This window comes from Cebus imitator, unplaced genomic scaffold, assembly GCF_001604975.1.
Source record: "Cebus imitator isolate Cc_AM_T3 unplaced genomic scaffold, Cebus_imitator-1.0 Scaffold156, whole genome shotgun sequence".
Taxonomy (NCBI): Eukaryota; Metazoa; Chordata; class Mammalia; order Primates; family Cebidae; genus Cebus; species Cebus imitator.
This window is the reverse complement of record NW_016107471.1, coordinates 2,023,414-2,042,258: the sequence shown is the minus strand read 5'-3', so window position 1 is coordinate 2,042,258 and position 18,845 is coordinate 2,023,414. Positions and strand designations below refer to the sequence as shown.

Below are 18,845 nucleotides of genomic sequence, written 5' to 3'. Positions count from 1 at the left end.
ACAAGGAAGAATTCTACATCTTCGCAATTTTTAGACTTGGACAACACTTTCCCTATTGCTACCTGGCAGAAGAAAAAATTGAGTTGTTTCCAAATAGACATTCAGAATTACAAGATAAGGTTATCAAAAATAGTCATATGAAAAAAAAGTTCTGGAAAAATGGTACACTTTGGCAATTTCAGTAATTTATTCAGGAATAAAGCATTGTAATTAAAATAATTATATATTAGTAGTACTATTTCTCCCGCCTGCCTCATTTAATATTAATTCATACTAATTTCCTCGCCTCCCCCACCAAATAAATATATTTTAAAAAAGTGTATTCTAATTGGCTAGAAAGCTTTATAATTCCCAGCTAAAATAAAGTAGTTTGCTGGCTGCTGCAAATACAGTAAATACATGAGATTATATTAAATATATGTGATGTTTCACCAAAAACATTTGATTTATGAGTTCCTCTATAATAATAAGGAATCTGGTGAATTTTCTGATCTCAATTGTGTTAGAACCAGTTTACAGGTAAGCATAAAAGTACATGGAATTTATATATCCATGGTAAAAATCTATTTGATGAAAATTTTTTTCTTAGAACTTGGCTCTCAAGAAAAAACCTTGAGGTTTATGTTTGAGACATTATTCTACTCATAGCTCTCTGGAGAACATGAGTTACATGTCCCCACTAACCACAAGAGAAAGTAAGAGCCTAACACATACCTGGAATATTTCATATATATCACCGATTTCTACAGCTAGTAAACGTATATAGTCATTTTAAAATTTTATGGTCATTTGACTGAATCCCATGTGGACTATGATATCAGAAGGGAAAATATTATTTTGAAATATAGAGTAATATGGCTACTTAAACAATTACTGGAAATAAAACATTTTTTCAAGTTTACTCAAAATAATAATTAGTTATAGTTAAGGAAATGAACAGTTTCAGCAAATCATAAGTGATTTATGCAAGAGAAAAACCTTTTTTTTTCTTTTTTTAAATTGTACTTTAGGTTCTGGGGTATATGTGCAGATCATGCAGGGTTATTGCATAGATACATGCATAACAAGGTGGTTTGCTGCCTCCATTCCCCCTTCATCTATATTCGGCATTTCTCCTGATGTTATCTCTCCCCACCCCCCGCTGTCCCTCCCTAGCCCCGCCAACTGACCCCAGTGAGTGATGCTCCTCTCCCTGAGTCCACGTATTCTCATTATTCAACACCCACCTATGAGTGTGAACATGCGGTGTTTGGTTTTCTGTTTTTGTGTCAATTTTTAAAAAATAATCATTGAGTGCTTTAAAAACAAAAGGATGGAGGCATGTCAAGGGACATGAGAGACAACCTGAAGTAAAGGACCTACCAATGATTAAAGCTGGGACAATATGAAAAACAAACTAAATTATGCAATATTAAATTATAAACTAGAGTGTAAATATATATGAGTCTATACTGTTATAAATAAATGACTGAAAAGCAAATAATCAAAGAAATAGAGGCCAGCCATTGTAAAAGAAATCTATTTAATATATGTAGGTACTCTCTCTTCTAAGGAGCCAAGCTTAATTTCACCAATTCTTACATTCCTGTTGAGGGCATACTAGTTTTCATAAAGAATAGAGTATGGGAAGGGGAAAATAGTAACTTTACAGTAGATAAACCAGGCAAATACTTTGTTAGTCAAATGATGAAGGTTGACATCATTAATAATGTCACATGGATGTCATGTAACAGTAATACAATGTGATTGAGGACATGTCACCTCTGTGGTGTGCTTATCCATTCATAGGCCAGTGTAATCAGGATGAAAAGCATCAGGCAAACATGTGTGATATTATGGGATTAGAAGATATCCCACAAAACACTTGCTCAGTGCTTGTCAAGACCATAAGGTCATTAGAAACAAAGAAAACCTGTCATACACCAAAAGAAACTGGAAACACATGACAGGTAAATAAATATGGTATCCTGAATTGGAACCTAAAACACAAAGAGCACATTAATGGCAATACTAGTAAAATCCATGTAAAGTATTGAGTTTAGATAATAACAATGCACTAACATTAGTTTTTTAGTTTTGACAAGTGTCCTGTAGTAATGAAGGATGTTAACTGTGAGAGAAACTGAATGAGGGATGTATAGGAATTCTCTGTACTTTCTTTGCAGATTTTCTATAAATCTGAAATTCACAAATAAAAATTTTAGTAAAATAATGTTCTGGTTTATTTAGCAGTTTGCTAGTTAAATAATTAACTACACACATAATTTATGAGAATGTAGGAGTCCCATCTAAGGAATTGAGGATCACTTTTCTGTATACTGTCCATCAATATTATAAACTTCATGCATAATTGGAGAATCAGAAATACTAATGAATAATGATTTAGGTTTTAAGTGTCCATCATAATCCTTTACAGCCTTCTGGTTTAAAGTAGATGGTTCTTTATTATGTATAACTATGTCATCTTAGATACATTCAAAAAACACTACTTTTGGCTTATTCAGTTTCCCACCCTCCTAAAGTCTCCACATTTGAACCATCTGTAAATGGAACATTTATTTTTACCCCTAAAAGTTGTCAAGTCATCTGAATATGATCTTTAATACAAATTGAAGAATGTGTTAAAGATATACAAAAAGAACATATTTTGCAATAAAACCTACATGTTTGCAATCGATATTTTTGGATTTTTGAGTTGGAAGCCTTCATGTGTATAAAATATTTTTTAATTCTTGTGTGTATTATATGTATATGAAATAAAGTTGTGATTATTTAAAACACATACATGGTACTTTTTGATACACTGTCAAACATAATGATTTTTTTTAGCTAAAATGGGGAAAATGATATAATAATTACATTGATATTTATGATGTTCTATAGGAGTTCAGAAAAGTGGAAAATATTTAGTACATTTTGTTTGATAGTACTCCTAGTATATAGAGTCTTACTGAGTTGTATGCAATTGCCTCTCAATGTCCTAGCCAGCTGTAACAGCTGTAATATACTTTGATCTATAAATTATAAAATAACTATCTCCTTTTAAAAAAAAAAAGGCTTTGTAAAAAAAAAATTGCATCTTGTTGAAAAGTCTGGGAATGACTAAAAGATTTAGAAAGATGCAGAATCAAGAGCGATAAAACAGCAATTTGTTACTAAATAGAGCTTTAAACAGTATATGAAACATACTTCAGGTTAGTCAGAAGAGGTCCTCTGAATTACACTGTGCATGCTTCCCTGAAATGAAACTGTATGTTATTGGTTAACCAGGATATTTAGCATAATCACTCTGCTAGACTGTGGTGGAGGGAGGTGATTATCACTGAGAACAGATGGGCAGGTCCACAGCACTGCCAGATTCTGCACAAGCTCCATTTATCGTTGGTTCTTGCTTTTTTCCTTCTGTGTTTTAAATTTTTTAAAAAAACATTGTATGTTCTAAAGAACTAGCTTCACAAAAGGCTGGTGGCTGATGATCTTTCAGCTAAGATTTCAAATGTAGAAGAAAGATTTAAAATGCTGTCACTGTGTATCTAAGAAGGATGGGGCAGATTTCATTTTACCCTGTAGTCTCCCTCAATGCATGCACGGATTTATCTGTACGCTAAGCTCTCTGCTCTGCATCTGTAGCTCCTTGTGGATTATATTGTCTCTGTGATCAGAAATGATTTTCTCGGATATGAACACCGTTTCTGGCTCCCCTAAAGTGCATCCTCCTAATGGGACCCGGTTTTACACTTTTCAAGTAAGTGTGCTTTAAATGGCTTCACTACTTAGGAAGTTAATATATTGTCAAACTTTTAATAAAGGGCTATATAAAGGAAAAAAGACTTAAAAAGTATGGCAGTATTGAAGAGAATGTATGGAATGAATAATGTGCATGTCAGTTTAATCTGCTTTAAAATGTGGAAATATGATGGCATTAGGCGTCTCTGTGAATTAAAACAAAAAATAGTGAACACAATTTTCCACAGGAATTTTTAAATCTGCTACAGTGTCATCCTTGAGAGTTTATGAGATATGTTGTGACTCCTGATATTGTTATTTATGGGTAAAATATGGTAAACATTGTAGAGTTACTTCCCTTGTGCATCACAGAAAGAGTAGAATTAAAACACATTTTATGAACTTTGCAAACTAAATCCTCTGGGCTCAGAAAAATATTTTGCATTTCATATACACATTTTAACATAATTCCTATTATTTAATTTTCTTATGTATATAATATAAAGGCAATAAACAATATAGGAGGTTTAAGAACCACATTCAGTATGCTTCCAATTTGAAATAGAATAGAAACTCATTAGGATGGAAGGTTTTCTGTGTTATCAAAAAGTCAAAATGATTTCTAATGTAAATGTGAGTTAAAAACTGTTACCTACTAAATGTATTTCAGTTGCCTGTGAATAAATCAGCCATCAATCTAGAAAATGACTAGGTCTAAACTAAATCAGTTTCTATCTTATTTTTATCTTCAAATTGTATCTTTCGTTACTAAGGTTTACTTTGTAATTCAGTCATATTATCATTACATGAGAAAGGAAAATGACATTCTTTTCTCTGTATATTTTACATTATGGAAACATAAACAGCCTGATATTTAATTATTTTGACTGTATAGTTATACCATACTTGGAAAAATAAGTATAAAGATTTAGAAAATTAATATAATAAAGGTAGTCAGAGTTTTTTTAAAGGAGCTCTAAATAAATGTACATCTGAATTATAAGTCTCTTGCCTTTGCAAACTGTAGGCAGTAGATATAATTACTCTTTCTCTCTCCCCTTTCTATACTTCTATTTTTAATGCTGTTGCCTTGTCTGTTTTACACTGATGTCTACTGATAGTGCAAGTCTGTGGTTTTACAAAATGTATTCTCTTCCTAGTGGTGATCTGCTTATTGTGGCAGTGATTCAAAATGCAAGTGCCCTGGGGCTGTTGTACAGAATTATTACTTTTTTTGTCCTCTTCTCCTCTGTACACTGAGATATAAACACCTCTTACAATATCCTGCAGCTGGCTCTTTGGGTAGCTTTTGACATTAGGTATTCTACTTCAGTCTCTTAAAGTTTAAGGGTCAGTGCATTCCATATGCTCGGTCATGACAGAGGCTTTTTACAATTCTTTCAGTAAAGATCTTACCAATACCTTTCTTGGCAGGTGACTTTCTTTGAAAACACACTAGAACAATTTTAAATACCCTCTTATTGTTGATAATAACATTCTTGTTAAAACTCTAGGAATTCAGATAATATATAAATTTTGCCAAATATAAACTCTATTCACCTACATTTTTAATTTCCTAAAATATTTGCTCCTGAGGTCTGTAACAGACAATATGTATTTAAGTTTTCATGTTTATCATTTTGTTGCTGTTATTATTTGTTTTTACCTTTGGTGGAAGAAAGAAAGAAAGATGGTTTTTAAAGCACAAAGATAAATGTTTATAGTAGTAAACTCTCATTTTTTTCAAAGAAAAATATTAAATGATTATTAGAATTATACTAAATGATTATTAGAATTATATATTGATTACAAAGAATTAAATGATTTTCTTACCTATATACATTAACCTATATTGAGGCAACATATTTTCTTTGGTTGAAATACTGTAAAAACAAATGAGATGCTGTAAAGTAACAGACCATTTGTCAAAAACTATCTTGAGAAAATGATTAAATTTTCAAAAATGGTTCTCATTATGAAATGGCATAAATGTACTTCTAAAACGATTCTGCATCAAGGAGTTGGGATTTTAGTGCTTACTTCCTTAAAATTATTCTAGCACAAGAGTTAACATATGCAAATATATTTAAGAGCGCTGAGCATGAATAATACTGCATTTTAGTTCCATCTTCTCATTAAACATCCAAACTAACCTGTCATTTTTTTTTTCTGACATGGTATGCTATCGCATTTTAAGAGTAAGCTTTAGAGTGTATTTGACCTAAGTAGTTCAAAGGTGAAAAGGCAACAAATGAGTAGAAGGATATTCTTAGAACAGGACCTTGCTTTTCATTGCATCTTTAATTTAGACAAACATATTCATACTTCTAAGCATATACATACGATTTTTTGTATAGACTATGTAATACTTCATTTAAACTAATTCCTTTAAGTGTGAATCATCACTTTTGTATTACTGTGAATATACTTGTGCCTGCATTTTTCTATTTAGAGGTTCCTGGACCCTGGATGATGTCAGCACCCAATTTGCACTGTGTGTCTAATGAGTGACTTCTCATCAAAAGTCAAGTTCTAGAGTGTAGTTTCTAAAATGCTTTTTAATTGACAAAAGTTAAAATTAAGCACTACTAGAGGAAAATAATATTTGCAATACTTTTATGCATTAGAAGTGTCAATGTGTGGGACTCAAATATATACAAGTGAAAAACCTACTTTACATATAAGCACAGTGAATTTTGTTACTTTTCTGTCCATAAAAATCATGTCTCAACATGGCTTTACATTTGTTCTTTCATAGCTTTATCTTTGCAAATAATACCATCTATTTTCTCTACTAATATTCCTGAGTGATTAATCATGATTTAATGTGTTCTTGCTCCCAGAGGTCATGGTCAACACCATGGCTCTCTTCATTTCCTAGAAATTAAATACCTCACCCACCTGTTTTCAAACCATATCTGCATAGTCCTAAACTTTCATGAGAGTTTGTCAATAGTTGCTAGCAACAATAGGGAAAAATATGTATCTTTATATTATATATATTTATATATATTTTTAATTGTACTTTAGGTCCTGGGGTACATATGCAGATCATGCAGGATTGTTGCATAGGTACATACATGGCACAGATGGCAATGTGTTTTGCCGCCTCCATCCCTCTGTCACCTATATCTGGCATTTCTCCCCATGTTATCCCTCCCCAACCTCCCCACCCCATACTGTCCCTCCCCTAGCCGCCCCCCAACAGATCCCAGTGTGTGATGCTCTCCTCCCTGTGTCCATGTGTTCTCATTGTTTAACACCCGCCTATGAGTGAGAACATGCGGTTTTTGACTTTCTGTTCTTGTGTCAGTTTGCTGAGAATGATGGTTTCCAGATTCATCCATGTCCCTACAAAGGATACAAACTCATCATTTTTTATGGCTGCATAGTATTCTATGGCATATATGTGCCACATTTTCCTTGTTCAGTCTACCATTGATGGGCATTTGTGTTGGTTCCAGGTCTTTGCCATTGTAAATTGTGCTGCAATGAATATACGTGTTCATGTGTCTTTATAATAGAACGATTTATAATCCTTTGGATATATACCCAGTAATGGGATTGCTAGGTCAAATGGAGTTTCTATTTCTAGGTCCTTGAGGAATTACCACACTGTCTTCCACAATGGTTGAGCTAATTTACACTCCCACCAACAGTGTAAAAGTGTTCCTATTTCTCCACATCCTCTCCAGCATCTATTATATATATATATATATATATATATATATATATATATATATATATATGGCAGCATCTCTCTCTGTTGCCCATGCTGGAGTGCAATGGCCCAATAAAGGCTCACTGCAGTCTCAGCCTCCCAGGCTCAAATGATCCTCCCACCTTAGCCCCTCAAGTAGCTGGGACTACAGGCACACACCACCACACCTGGCTACTTCTTTAATGCTCTGTAGAGATGGTGGTCTCACTATATTTTCCAGGCTGGTCTTGAACTCACGGGCTCAAGAAATCCTCCAGCCTAGGCTTCAGCCTGCGTCTGGGATTACAGGAGTGAACCACCTCACCAGGGCAAGAAACATTATTTTGTGGCTTATAAAGTTTCACTATTCTACATTTACATTTTTTATTTATGGGTGCTCTGTGAAAGCTTTCATAAGTAACAACACACTGTGTTACTATCACATACAAAACAAAATGAAGTTTGCAACCCATTTCTTCAAACCAAAGGATTAATTTCTGATAGAAATTTTATCCCCTGGACCCATAGACGAGTTATTTCATATATATATATATATATATATAGCCATTTAATTCTAGCATTAATAAAATTATCTGTCAGAACTATGTATAGAAATGGTTAAGTCTTGATACTTACTGAAAACAAGAGAAAGAAGCTTTACTTTAAGTATGGAAACATAGTAACCTGCTGCTTCCATGTTTAAAATACTTCTCTTCTCCAATCATTTTGGCATCAGGCACTGATTTTGTAGAAGACAATTTTTCCATGAACCTGAGATGGAGAGGAGAGGGGATGGTTTTAGCATAAAACTATTCCACCTTAGATCAACAGGCATTAGATTTCCATAAGGTGAGTGCAACATAGATCCCTCACATGTACAGTTCACAATAGGGTTCACACTTCTATGAGAATCTAATCCCACAGCTGATCTGACAGAAGGCAGAACTCAGGTGATAATGTGAGTAATGGGGTCAGCTGTAAATACAGATGAAGCTTTGCTCACTTGTCCACTGCTCACTTCCTGCTGTGCAGCTTGGTTCCTAACAGGCCATGGACCAGTACCAGTAGTTAGGACCTCTGCCTTAAAAGATAATATTATCTTTCCAGTTTGGCATTAAAAAGTACTTCCTGATAAGGGAAACACACTCTACTTTTTTTCCTAGAAAGTTGTTTGCAACTTTTCCTCTTCACTCAAAATGCCCACTGGAAAATTTTTCTTAAAGTCTTATCTCAAATGCCACCTCCTTCATGAAGCCTTCACTCATTCTTGCACACTGTATTAAATGCCTTTTGTAAAAAAATCCTCTTTATTTGTCCATACCGCTACAAAAGCAAATTTTATGCTTGGTTATAATTCCCATGACCACTTTATTAAGCTGTGTCCCTAACACATGGATACCGACAATATTTCTGTAGGGTGGAAAATATATTTCAAAGATAAATGATTTACCATTAAAATTTAACACAGAAAGCAACAAATTATTTTTCTTTTAAATATATAGGCAGTTAGTGAGACATAACTAGTAATAACTACAGAATCAGATGTATAAATGTAAATTTGCTTATGTACCACGCAAATAAAATTCTTAAAAATATATAACAGATACATGAGTTACAAAGGAAAATTTTTAATTTTATTGTTTTTTAATATTTCTATCACAGCTAACCAAAGCTTTTTTAAGGATTTTTTAAATACATCTTTACCATTTTTTATTAATTTGCATTTTCTTGTTTTATCAAGAGAACTTTATAAATTTTTATTTGTATATAGTTTCAGACTTGGCAGATAGGATTAGCACCTGAAATAGGAGACTAATATGTAAACTGAAAACCTCAATTGCATGAACTTTTACTCAAAAAGATACGTAGTGGGGCATGATGGCTCATGCATGTGTTCTCAGCACTTTGGGAGGCCAAGGCAAGTAGATCTCCTGAGCTCAGGAGTTCAAGACCAGCTTAGGCAACCCAGAGAAACCCCATCTCTACCAAAAATACAAAAAAAGTAGCCAGGCATGGTGATGCACACGTGTAGTCACATCTACTTGGGAGACTGAGGTGGGAGGATTGCTTGAGCCTGCGAGGCAGAGGTTGCAGTGAGCTGAGTTTGCACCAGCATATTTCAACCTGGGTGACAGAGTGATATCCTGTGTATTAGTCCGTTTTCATGCTGCTGATTAAGAAATACCCAAGACTGGGAAGAAAAAGAGATTTAGTAAACGTACAGTTCCCTGTGGCTGGGGAGGCCTCACAATCATGGTAGAAGGCAAGGAGGAGCAAGTCACATCTTAAGTGGATGGTGGTAGGTAAAGACAGAGCTTTGCAAAGAAATTCTTGTTTTTAAAACTATCAGATCTCATGAGACTCATTTGCTATCATGAGAACAACACAGGAAAGACCCACACTTACAGTTCAATCATGCCATGTTGTGAGTTCCTTTCACAACACATGGGAATTGTGGGAGTTACAATTCAAGATGAGATTTGGGTGGGGACACAGTCAAACCAAAATTTTCCACACCAGACCCCACCCAAATCTCATATTATCAAATTTTAAAACCAATCGTGCCTCCCCAACAGTCCCCCAAAGTCTTAACTCATTTCAGCATTAACTCAAAAGTCCACAGTCCAACATCTCACCTGTGACAAAGCAAGTTTCTTCCACCTATGAGCCTGTAAAATCAAAAAGAGGTTGCTTACTTTCTAGATACAATGAAGGTATAGGCATTGGGTAAATACAGACATACCAGATGGGATAAATTGACCAAAACAAAGCGGCTATAGGCCCCATGCAAGTCCAAAATCCAGCAGGGCAGTCAAATGTTAAAGCTCCAAAATCATCTCCTTTGACTTCATGTCTCAAATCCAAATCGTGCTGATGAAAGAGGTGGGTTCCCATGACCTTGGGCAGCTCTGACCCTGTGGATTTACAGGTATAGCCTCCCTCCTGGCTGCTTTCATGGGCTAGTGTTGAGTGTCTATGGCTTTTCCAGGTATATGGTGCAAGCTGTCAGTGGGTCTACCATTCTGGGGTCTGGAGGACAGCAATGGCCCTCTTCTCATGGCTCCACTAGGCAGTGCACCAGTAGGGACTGTGTGGGGCTTCTGACCCCACATTTTCCTTCTGCACTGCCCTAGCAGAGGTTCTGCATAAGGATCCCACCCCTGCAGAAAACTTCTTCCTGGACATCCAGGCATTTCCATACATCCTGTTAAATCTAGGCAGAAGGTCTCAAACCTCAGTTCTTGACTTCTATGCACCTGTAGGCTGAACAGCATCTGGAAGCTGCCAAGGCTTCAGACTTCCAGCTTCTGAAACAACAACCTGAGCTGAACTTTAGCCCCTTTTAGTCACAGCTAGGGCAGATGGGACACAGGACATGAAGTCCTTAGACTTCACACAGCAGAAGGACCCTGGGCCCAGCTAATGAAACTACTTTTTCTTCCTAGACCTCTGGGCCTGTGATAAGAGGGGCTGCCACAAAGTCTCTGTGACATGCTCTGGAGACATTTTCCCCATTATCTTGGTGATTAACATTCAGCTCCATGTTACTTATGCAAATTTCTGCAGCCAGCTTGAATTTCTCCTCAGATAATGGGGTATTCTTTTCTATAGCATTGTCAGGCTACAAGTTTTTCAAACTTTTATACTGTTTCCCTTTTAAAACTAAATGCCTTTAACAATACCCAAGTCACCTCTTGAATGCTTTGTTGCTTAGAAATTTCTTTCACCAGATACCCTGAATCATCTCTGAATCATCTCTCTCAAGTTCAAAGTTCCACAAATCTTTAGGGCAAGGGCAAAATGCCACCAGTCTCTTTGCTAAAACATAACAAGAGTCACTTCATACTTTGCTCTAGTTTCCAACAAGTTCCGCATCTCCATCTGAGACCACCTCAGCCTGGATTTCATTGTTCATATCATTGTCAGCATTTTGGTCAAAGTCATTCAACAAGTCTCTAGGAAGTTCCAAATTGTCCCACATTTTCCTGTCTTGTTCTGATCCCTCCAAACTGTTCCAACCTCTGCCTGTTACCCAGTTCCAAAGTTGCATCTACATTTTTGGGTATCTTCAGCAACACCCCACTCCTGATATCAATTTACTGTATTAGTTCATTTTCATACTGCTGATATAGACATACCCAAGACTGGGAAGAAAAACAGGTTTAATGGACTTACAGTTTCATGTGTCTGGGAGGCCATACAATCATGGCAGGAGGCAAGGAAGAGCAAATTACATCTTAAATGGATGGTGACAGGCAAAGAGAGAGAGTTTGTGCAGGGAAACTTCCATTTAAAAACCATCAGATCTGGTGAGACTCATTCACTATCATGAGAACAGCACAGGAAAGACCCACCCCCATAATTTGTTACCTCCCATCGGTTTCTCCCATAACACATGGTTATTGTGAGAGTTACAATTCAAGATGAGACTGGAGTGGGGACACAGCCAAACCATATTACTCTTTCTCAAAAAAATTTAAAAAATGGAAAGAAAAGAAAAAAAGCTACTACTGGCAATTAATATATGGATATCATCATATCTGTGTAATCAAATGAGGGTGAGGTAATTCTGGCTTTTCATCAAATAACTGGATTTTCTATATTCTATCATTTTGTTGCTACTTAAGAGTCTGCCATTATTTTTCTGTTATTTGGAGGACCTTATAACTTCTTATGGTTGATAAATTTTAAATCCATCTGGAAATACCTCTCAGAATGCTTGGCATGTGTTATGTGTTCAAATAACATTAATGAAGGCAAAGTAACACTATATAGCTGTTAAAAAAAGACCTCCTAGCTCCAAGATTACCTAGTAATATAGGCAGAGTTTGCCTGCTAAGTGAGAGAATCAATATTTTGCTCTGTCACCCAAATGTATGCATTCATGCTTACGAATGGCAGAATTAACACAAGAGATGTTTAACATAACTAGGACAAAACCTAGAGACAGGAAATGGCTAAAAATAAAGTATGCAGCCTCCAAAATATAAAGATAGCTTTGACTGTAATCCCTAAGACCTTGGACTTTGGATTTAAGAATTTTCAGTGAGGAGCGAAAAAAAAGCTTGGATTTGCTGTTAGAATACTGGATGTCTCCTTGGATGGCAATTGAACTAGAACAGAGGGAACAATTCAGTAGATTTCAAAAAATATTTAAAATTCAGATGTGTTGTCATGATTTCCCACTTTATAGATGAAAAAATGAAGGTCCATAAAAAGTACCCAAATTATCTTTAATAATGCAAAGAGGGAGTAATATAGTTTTTGTCTGTATCCAGAGCTATCAATCATAAAAATCCATGCTTGTTCCATTGTATTGTGCTGCCTAAGCTGTTAATTATTACGTGTAGAAACAAAGTATTCTAAATTATGTAATTTCCAATACTGTTGATCTATTAGGGCAGACATTTATAGAAATTTGTTTCCATAACTTCAAAGCATCGCCTCACTGGATTTTTAAATTTAAGGCTTTTATTTAACTACACCCCTTCATTTAATCTTTACTGATAGTATTTTCCTAGTTGGAAATACGTATTTGTTATAATCAAATTGCCAATAAACTTATATCCTGAAATTGTACTGAAAGATATAAAGGGCAGCTCAAGGAAAAAGTCTTTTCTAAATACACACCTTTGTTTATTTAATAATTCTCTCTATATCAGTGATGCCAACCATAGAAATAAATGAGTAGCCCCTGAGGCTCCAGATAGGAAATGATGACTCTTCCATTTGCAGAAGTGTCTACCTCATAGACGTTAGCTAGGCTATATGTTACATGAGGGCAGGTGCTGTGTCATTATTCTCATTGTTAATTCACCAACATCAAGCAGAGTGCCTAATACAAAACCTTGATTAGTAAATAGGTGATGAATTGAATTATTACAAATTAGAAAGAAGAATGTCTTACTTAGTGTCATATAGCTATTGCTGGTATTCTGATTTAGTGCAACCTCCTTAAAATCACATTAATGCTTTTAAAATTCTCAGATTTGGGTATACAAATAGATTTCACTTATACTTACCTAAAATAACCCTATGTTTCAGGTGTCATCTGGAGGGGAAAGAAATTAGAAATAGTGAAATGACTTGGGAAGTCCTTGAGGTAAAGTATTTAATGCACTGATTACAGTCCAGGTGGTTAGAAAGAACCCAATAAAGCAGCTACTAAAACAGTGGCTACATCCAGAGGTATGGTCCATAAATCACACTAGAAGTGACAGGGACATGAGCTAATAAAAGTTAAGAATAAATGGGAAAATATTTAATGGATATAATAAATATAATTCACAAGAATTTATTAAGTTACTGAATATTATAAGAGGCAAAAGAGGAAGGGTTGGGTTTACCTCTAAAGCGTCTGGTGAAGGAGAGAGGCATATAGAGAAGGAACAGTTTGTAAAACAATATATTAAGTTCAGTTTTGAACAGATTAATTAGACAGTTGGAAACACAGGTTTGACTCTCAGGAAAGAGGTCTGTCTGAGTAGTAGATGTAAATGTGTGAGACATCTGCTTGCTGGGTAGAGGAAGCTATGGAAGTAGATAAAATGACTTTGACAGAGAATGAGGAGATTGGGAGTAGAGTGGGGAATGAAACCCTTGGATACACTCACTTACACAGAATTATCATCATTTTGAGTGTGTATGCTTGGTTTGCTTTGTAAACACATTTTGGAAGTTTGTTTTCCTTATTACCCAACTTGAATACTACCCGTGAAGCTAATTAAAGTTAGATACTCCTGACTCCCAAATGTGTGTATTAGCTTTATTTTATAAATATTTTTTGGAAGCTTACATTTCCATTCAAACCACATCGTGGAACCTTATCCCTGAAACAATTCCAGATAAATTCTTCTGTTCTTATACTTACCATAATAAAGATAGGTGTATTACATTATTATACTACATTTAGTTTTTCACTTTTCTCTCTGTACCGCTAGACTGGAAATTCCTAGAGAGCATATAATTTATTTCACTTAACTGCTCACTTCTTTATTGACAGCTAGCATAATGCCTGTCATTTAGAAAGTTCCTATGCCTTTTGAATAAATAAATGAATTCATATGTAAATGTTAGAATAAAATTGGTTTTCTAACTTTGACACACCTTGTTGTAAGTCACCATTATGCCAGACTGTAACAATGTAGAGCAAACCACCAGGTCTCTGCACTCAAGAATCTTAGAGTTGCATAATATTCCATGGTGTATATGTACCACATTTTAAAATGATGAGTTCGTGTCCTTTGTAGGGACATGGATGAACCTGGAAACCATCATTCTCAGCAAACTGACACAAGAGCAGAAAATCAAACACCACATGTTCTCACTCATAGGCGGGTGTTGAACAATGAGAACACATGGACACAGGGAGGGGAACACTACACACTGGGGTCTGTTGTGGGGAAATGGGGGAGGGGTGGGGAGGTGGGGAGAGATAGCATGGGGAGAAATGCCAGACATAGGTGAAGGGGAGGAAGGCAGCAAATCACACTGCCATGCGTGTACCTATGCAACAATCTTGCACGTTCTTCACATGTACCCCAAAACCTAAAATACAATAAAAAATTTTTAAAAATAAAAATAAAAAAAAACAATAAAATAAAAAAAAAGAATCTTAGAGTTGCCCCAAGGAAAATTATCAAAAAGTCACAATAGCATATCATTCTGTTCTCTAGAGTAGACAGAGAAACAGAGATGCTTTGACTTTAAATATAGACACAGACAATATTATTATAAAATGGGTAATTTCATTACATAAGTATATCTCCAAATCCACTTTTAATTCTCATTCATAGTTAACTTTCCTACCATTTTTATTGCTTTTCCTTTTATATTTTCAAAATATTTTACACATAACAAGGATTATTCTAAAAAACTTCATATTAGTTAACAGCCTTCATGTATTAGTCTGTTTTTACACCGGTAAAAGAATAATACCCAAGACTAAATAATTTTTAAGGAAAAGATGTTTAATTGACTCACAGTTTCACATGTTTAGGGAGGCCGGAGGAAACTTATAATCATGATGGAAGGGGAAGCAGGCACATTTTACATAATGGCAGGCAAGAGAGAGAAAGTGTGAAGGAGGAACTGTCAAGGATTTATACAACCATCAGATCTCATGACAACTCACTATCACAAGAACACCATGGAGGGAACCACCACCATAATCCAATCACTCCCCTCCCTTGATACATGGGAATTTACAGGTCCTTCCCTCTACATGTGGAGATTACAATTCGAGATGAGATTTGGATGGGGAAAACAGAGCCAAACCATATCAATAACCATTAGAATTAAATACATCATTCAAAAACAGATTCTAGTATTTGAGTGTGACTATAAGCAAGTGAAATTATTTCTCTAGTTTTACTTTCCTAAACCATTGGAAAAGAATAAAAGTATTTAAGTCAAAGGTTATTCTGATTGCTTAATGGAATATTTATAAAATCTTTTATTAGTATTTACTTCCAATAAAGATGGAACTCAATCAAGGTTAGCTATTGTTTTAAAAAAGTTATAGTAAGCTAAGTCTAATTTATCATTGAAAAAAGAAAACTACATTTTGTAAATTTAGTGCAGCCCAAGTGTACGACATTTACTAAGCCTAGAGTAATATACAGTAATGTCCTAGGCCTTCACATTCATTTACTCATTTACACATTCATTTACCCACTGATTCACCCAGAACAATTTACAGTTCCTCTAACTCTATTTATGGTAAATGCCCTATACAGATGTACCACTTTTTATTCTTTTTTTTTTTTTTTCAAGGCAGAGCCTCACTCTGTCACCCAGGCTGGCGTGCAGTGGCGTGATCTCGGCTCACTGCAACCTCCACCTCCTGGGTTCAAGTGATTCTCCTGCCTCAGCCACCCAAGTAGCTAGGACTACAAGCACACGCCATCACACCCATCTAATTTTTGTATTTTTAGTAGAGATGGCGTTTCACCATGTGGCCAGGCTGCTCTCAATCTCCTGACCTAGTGATCCTCCCGCCTCAGCCTCCTAAAGTGCTGGTATTATAGGCATGAGCCACTGCGCCCAGCCTTTATTCTTTTATACTGTATTTTTACTATAAGTTTTATATAGGTCTTTTATATATATATATATATATATATATATATATATATTCAGATATACAATAATTACCATGTTACAATGCCCACAGTACTCAGTACAGTAACATGCTGTACAAGTTTGTGGCCTAGGAACAATACGCTATGCCATATAGCTGAGAAGTGTAGTAGGCTGCACCATCTAGATTTGTGTATTGTGTCATGATGTTCACATGACAAAATCACCTAATTACGTACTTCTCAGAACACAACCCAGTCATTAGGTGTTGTATAACTGTAGCATACTTTTATCCTATATTTATGTCTTCTTTGGCACATTATTATTCTGCCCTTTTTAAGATGATCCAGCCCTGAGGTTATAATACGACTATAAGAAGCCATAGGTGTAGTTGGTTGATGCTGAAAAAGAAGCTGTCTTTGAAATCCTAAATGACATATGGCATCATAAATAAAATATTATACATTCACTGTATTTCAAGCATTATAATTTATCAATGTCTGACTACATTATTTGTTTTAATACAATTTTGTTTAATGTTAAAATATTTAACATATAAGGAATCACATGTTTTAACACTAATACAGTTCAAGTATTTGCAAACACTATTCTTTCATTCAGGAAAACAATTATCAAGAACTCGCCTTCAATGTGAACTATATTTTCAGGGAGGAGTTTTTGTCATACATAAAATATTAGAATAAATATTTTAATAGACAATTGTAAGATGCAGTTATATTGTGCTAAAATAATCAGTTAATTCCAAATGTGTCAATTGAGAAAGAATCTGAGGAAGAATTTTACTGTTTAAAAAGTCATGAGGAATTTTGAAATAATTCTATCACATAAACATAACTAAAGAAGTGCTCTTTTTTAAAATATATACATACCAGCCATGGTTTATGCCTGGCCAATGGATGTGATCTGAGGGACCATCCTAAACAGAGCTTCTCCATGGCAGACCTTCCCTAGAATTTTAGTTTTCTTTATCTTCTTGAAGTTCCAAATCATGCTGTGAACCCTAGACCTCCAGATATTTAGTTATGCCATTCCCTGTGTCCATGTTGTGTTGTGCACACACAGACATACTCAGACTTTGCTTAATGCTGCTATAGCACCATGTCACAGACTAAAATTCCAAGAAAATATATTTTATTCAGTGATGATTCCCAGGATATTCTGTCTCATGTGGCACTCCAAAAATATATGTGAAATGAATAGATGTGATTTGATAGTATAAATATGAAGATTTTTTTTACCTTGTAGAATACTGTAACTGGAATTATGTTAATATATTTTGTACTATTAAGTAATACCCAAATTTATGTTAACTTTTGCATATATCTAATAAGAAAGAATAAGTAGCAGTACAAAACATACTTTGAAGGAAATGTGAGCATATCAGCTATTGTAGATGATAATGAGAAGGACATAGTTTTTTGTAATCTAAACCAAAGGTAGGAGAATTTGTGCTTTTGTGGGGAAAGGTCAAATACAATCATAAGTCTAGGAAATTAGCGTTATTTTTAACATTGCATTAATCTAATTTTATTAATAATTCAATTTGTATATTACATTTACAAAAAATACAGAGAAATATTTAATATGAAATGCTGCCAGCATAATTTACTAAGAGAAAAACAGATCTTATGAAGAAAGGATGGAGAAAATCACAGACATTATGTAGCCTGAGGAAAAGAACATGGAAGAGAAACTCAATTTCACCTATTCAAAAGCAAGATTCTTTTCATTTGAATACATTATGATTGTTCACTATGTCCAGTGAGAAACATGAAAGTGATTGAAAATAAAATGTTTCAATTGGATATAAATATAAACTGATGATTATTGGAGTAAAGTAATCATTAAAGATGGAATCTTAATCAAATCTCCATATTGGGGATTTTCTAGATGAGGCATAATACAAAATGCAAGGAGCAGGAGATATAAATTTGGGCCTCATATCTAAACATGAAACATGAATATGCAAATATTGAACTTCCCTGAGGTTCAGTTTAATTTTAAAGTAATAAAAATAGCAAATATATTTCTCAAGGTTGATGAGAAAATATATTTGAAAGCATTTAATAAATTTTAAAACACTGTTCAGTTGAGGGTCTCTGTTCAAAACAGTGGAAACTTATGCGCACATTAAACAAAATAAAAATGTGTTAGAATGATATGGAAACATTGAAAGGCAACCAAAAACATCAGGGTTTTTTTGACTTATGTGACTATTATGTACAAAGTTCTATTCTAGTTACCATAAATTGCAGCAAGGAAGTGAAACATGGAGCTTATATTCTGTTTTTTTTTTTTTTTTTTTTTTTTTTTTTTTTTT

At 34.7% G+C, this 18,845-nt stretch overlaps 1 protein-coding gene and 1 long non-coding RNA gene across 26 annotated transcripts in view; one reads left to right on the top strand and one right to left on the bottom strand.

Moving 5' to 3' along the window:
• PPFIA2 (PTPRF interacting protein alpha 2) overlaps window positions 1-18,845 on the top strand; it is a 485,065-nt gene that overhangs the window by 147,070 nt on the left and 319,150 nt on the right. For 4 of the 25 annotated variants that reach the window (XM_017543501.2, XM_017543498.2, XM_017543500.2 and 1 more), the window contains exon 1: window positions 3,324-3,745. The exons of the other annotated variants lie outside the window; for them this stretch is intronic. In XM_017543501.2, the coding sequence (XP_017398990.1) occupies window positions 3,665-3,745 (81 nt within the window). In that variant the 5' untranslated portion in view covers window positions 3,324-3,664. Of the gene's footprint in view, window positions 1-3,323; window positions 3,746-18,845 lie in introns of those variants that run through there. 25 annotated transcript variants of the gene reach the window in all.
• The window catches only part of LOC119473409, a 23,632-nt gene continuing 16,712 nt past the window's right edge, over window positions 11,926-18,845 (bottom strand). The window contains exon 3 of the long non-coding RNA XR_005202618.1: window positions 11,926-11,937. This is a non-coding gene — a long non-coding RNA (uncharacterized LOC119473409). The remainder of the gene's footprint in view (window positions 11,938-18,845) is intronic.